The 4,225-nt window shown below is 35.7% G+C and overlaps 1 protein-coding gene across 1 annotated transcript; it reads left to right on the top strand.

The window, feature by feature from the left end:
• LOC128188942 (GTP-binding protein RAD-like) lies at nt 1–3,015 on the top strand. The gene is made up of 4 exons (XM_052860274.1): nt 1–688; nt 950–1,032; nt 1,307–1,490; nt 2,277–3,015. The coding sequence occupies exons 1-4, from the start codon at nt 97–99 to the stop codon at nt 2,513–2,515; spliced, it is 1,098 nt and encodes a 365-aa protein (XP_052716234.1). The 5' UTR covers nt 1–96; the 3' UTR covers nt 2,516–3,015.
• The last annotated feature ends 1,210 nt before the right edge of the window (nt 3,016–4,225 follow it).

Below are 4,225 nucleotides of genomic sequence, written 5' to 3'. Positions count from 1 at the left end.
TCAGAGCACTTGTAATATCAAATGCAATAGCATTGCGCGTTCTAGTGGCATTTTACGGTATCATTAGAAAAGTTTTTTAAAACTTATTCGACAACAATGACAAAAGAAAAAGAACAGGACGAAATTATACCATCTCCGTCTTATTTAGATTCGTGTGTAAAGACATCATTTGATTTCCCGGATTATCCCCTCACAACTTCAAAAGTATTCCGCACGGGACGACCATCCATCTCCGCCCCGCACTCTCGTTCTTGCTCCATGAGGAAGGTTAATCGTGACAAAAATGCGCTTCTCATTGACAGAAAAAGACGCAACAGTCTTCCTATGGACCTCGCAGACCTTGCATGCCCATATATTTCATCAGACATTCAGTCCACATGTGAAAGTTCTCAAGACACTTTTCAACGTGTGAGGTCCTTCAAAATGACATCCAAAGGGCTCGTTAACCACGGTGACTCCCTCAGAAACAAGAGCAAATCTAAGACTTTCTCGCGAAGTAGTTCTCTAAAAGACAACAGACGACAGCGGATATCCAGTGATACCTCGGACGATACCTGTAGCTCGGTGTCCAGTTGTTCCGGGGGTTACTATCGTGTCGTCATCCTAGGGAGCCCCAGTGTGGGCAAAACGGCCCTCATGAACCAGTTTATGACGTCAGAGTACACGGGAGGACTAGATCTGGGAACAGGTATGTACAGGCCCTTTTTTCTACGATTACATCACTTAATTCTTATGTTGCAACGAAATGCAAAATTCATGATTTTTGAAAATATTTATATCTACATGTATTCATTTGCTGTCAAAATATTTGTGCAGACGAATATATGTGCTATTCTTGTTTGTATAAGTGCAACAGGCTGTGATTCAAAGAAAGATTTGTTTAACGAAATTATCGCATTATACAATACAAATTTTTAATGTTTGGTTTTTTTTCTCTTTTCGTTTTTAGAGGAAGATAGCGACACCATGAGTGTTTCGGTTCTTTTGGATGGCGAGGAATCTTCTCTAGAATTTCTGGATGTTCATGCCCAGGTAGCCAGATTTTTTTCAACTTCTCATTTTTTTTTCAACTTACTCAGTACAGATTCATATGATTAAGAATTGTAACATTTTTTTTGTCAACTCTTTTTCCCCTCAATGACTCTTCTTCGTTAGATTTTGAACTGAATTTAAGCTCGTAATAGAACTGAAATTGTCCTCTGATATCGGAACTTATGCAAAATACCTAAGCATAGGTAAAATTGTGTCGCTGATAAATCAGATATGATTTTTTATACTAATAGAACGATTATTTTGCATTGTATAGGACAGTGTCGGGGGAGGTTTCTTCGATGCCTTTGTCTTCGTGTACTCTGTGGATGACGTGGCCTCGTTTGAGTCTGTGGAAGAAACCATGTACCACTTAAGACATGACCTGGGATCTGACCGTCCCTTCATACTGGTTGCCAACAAAATCGACCTTGTGCGAAACCGAAAAGTCAGCCCTGAAGGTAAGTCTATCTCTCTCTGATATTTAGTTGTAAAAATAGAAAAATGGCGACGACACAAAGACGTGATAAATAGGCAGAGACTGGTAATGCGTGATAATCATGCACAATTATTGAAAAATAGGGATGGTTCTTCGACTTTTACCCTAGTAAATGATATTTCAAATTAAGCCTTGTCTTCTTAGATACAGCTAGATCACTCCTACTTCTGTATTAGCTCAAAGAGGCTTTAATAATCACATAGAGCCCCAATATCCTAAAGGTAGCCATTATGTAGCGTACACATATCGATCATTGATTATTTTTTTACCTTTGCATTTGAAATAAATCAAGAATTGTTTTGGGAAATCACTTTTGTAATAGGCTCAGTGCTTGTGTTAACTTATCCTTATCAGTTTGACCTTCTAAAAAGTTAAATTAAGCAGCATTAAAACAAAAGGCTCCCCCATTAAGCAATATCTTGCTGAACATTATTGGGTGCAAATTCATTCGTAAATGCTCGGCTTAATATGCCGATAAGAAGAAAATTTGTATTACTGATGAAACCCCCCGGAGTCCTTTATCGATAGAGCGCCATAATTACTGGTCCCTCGTGTAACAGAGAAGTTCATTTTTAGCTTTTTTAAATGACTGATTAAACAATCAGTCCGCACTGTTGAAGAAGACAAAATGCCAAGAAGTTAATGTCAGATTAACAAAAAAATGAAATTAAACGATAATTCGCTTTTATTACCAAAAAATGATAATCAATAAAAAAAAGTTTATCACTTTCGCTTCTTTTCTTTTCAGAAGGTAAAAAGGTCGCCCATCAACACGATGCAAAATACATAGAGACCTCGGTGACTCTGCACCACCATATTGACGAGTTGTTGGTGGGAATATTACGTCAGATCCGGATTAAATTAAACGTCATTTACCCGGAAGTTACGCAGTCAAAGAACAGCAAAAAAGGACCAAGAGGGCTTTTGAAAAGGATATTCAGACTGAGCAGGAAAAACGAAGAACTTGTAGAAAATGTCTTTGAATAATGGACGCTGGCTTTGTGTACATGTGTCTGCGATTCATCAGTTGTACGTGGATAACATTGCCAGTTTATCATCGCGATTTCTGAATGGCCGATGCATGACATTCTCAACTCTTCTGTTACGAAGAGCGCATTTGCTCCATTTGATGATTCTGTTGAACAATATTGTTATGGACATGAATGCTAATGCAGAAACATTTCTTTCATAAACATTTAAAATACATACACTTATGTACATTACTACTTGTATTCCATAAACTTATTTATGAAATACACATGTACCGCGCATCCGGTGAACTCATAAAAATGACGTCATAATTGACCTTAATCCATTATCATATTGTCATTATGTCATCAAGAGAGTCAATTGTCAAAATGCCATTCATATACTACCGTGTGAATATCATTCCAATCCTGTAACATATTCTATTCATCAACAGTTTGACAATCATGCTCTATGTGATATTCTATGTTTACTGCAATAAACATATTTTAATACTTGCATACTTGCACTATTGTTTTTTTTTTTTTGATATTTTGACGGATGATTTTTCAAGATTAAAATTTATGAAAAAAGGAACATACAGGTGGAGCAACAGGTCAGATGTATTTTATACACTGTTGGTTTAAATAAGGCAGATACATTTTGTATGTTTTATTTCACCGTGGGAATTTTGGTGAAGATAGCTGCAACATTTATTGATCTAAAGAAAGGCTTTGAACTCATCAATTTGTTCTTCCTATATCACACTATTTTTTTCAGCCTGCAGGGCAATAAGGCGTTTTGTGACTTACATGTATGAAAGCTACCAATGAGTTGCATGTTTTCAAAGTTTCGAAAAAAAGACAAGTTACATACAAAATCTGGGAAAACCAGAAAGGGAATCTTAGTCATATTGGAATTGCATGTATTGACACACAAGATGTACTGTACATTTGTAATTAACGCACACTATAGCTACAACAAAATTGTTATGATCATTCTTTTCATATCCTTTCAAATAATACCCCCCCCCCCCCCAACAAAAAAAAAATTAAAGATTTTGGGGTGCGCAACACAAAGAGCTCTCTCTCTCTCTCTCTCTCTCTCTCTCTCTCTCTCTCTCTCTCGCGATAACGAGATTTAAACAAAGATACAGCCGAGTATGTCCGAGTAAACATTGTCTTTGCAGAAAAAACTACATGCTCATACTTTGATTAACTACAAAAAGTGGTGTTTACCTGGTATTTAGTAAAATGCATTTACTGTATAAATGTGTTTTTGACTTTATTTCGTTTTGTATCTAATATTAATATTCTACGATCTATAAAAATTTACATATAATATAATATTGTTCTGACAAGAATAAATAACAGAAGTAGATTTTGTTGCATTTCTCTATTGGGCAGATATTGAACTGGAAACGTAAGCTCCCATAATAAAATCATACGAACAAGTTTAAAAAATGTCTAATCGCCAGGAAACATTTTTACATAGTTTCTTGTTTGGAAATTGATTTTTTTCGCAGATTTTTCAAGACCTTTATTTTATTTTTTGCAGTAAAATTCACGAATATTGCACTCTAAAGGGACTCCAGAGAATATTTAAGATTCATGATAATTCAATTCTTTTCTCTCTAATTCAGAGAAAAAAATAACAGCTGGAAAAGACACATTTGATATAAAATGTTGGCTTGCACTGCTATGAAATCCGGTATCAAAAGGAACTTGAAAG

The sequence above is a fragment of the Crassostrea angulata genome, chromosome 6 (genome assembly GCF_025612915.1).
Source record: "Crassostrea angulata isolate pt1a10 chromosome 6, ASM2561291v2, whole genome shotgun sequence".
In the NCBI taxonomy this organism is placed as follows: Eukaryota; Metazoa; Mollusca; class Bivalvia; order Ostreida; family Ostreidae; genus Magallana; species Magallana angulata.
This window is presented reverse-complemented; position numbering and strand designations above follow the sequence as displayed.

Excerpts from the sequence above, each read along its gene's own strand:
- LOC128188942 (XM_052860274.1), top strand. The coding sequence starts at position 97 with ATGACAAAAGAAAAAGAACAGGACGAAATTATACCATCTCCGTCTTAT. Across the intron at positions 689-949 it reads AGGACTAGATCTGGGAACAG|AGGAAGATAGCGACACCATG; the intron begins GTATGTACAGGC and ends TTTCGTTTTTAG. Across the intron at positions 1,491-2,276 it reads CCGAAAAGTCAGCCCTGAAG|AAGGTAAAAAGGTCGCCCAT; the intron begins GTAAGTCTATCT and ends TTTTCTTTTCAG.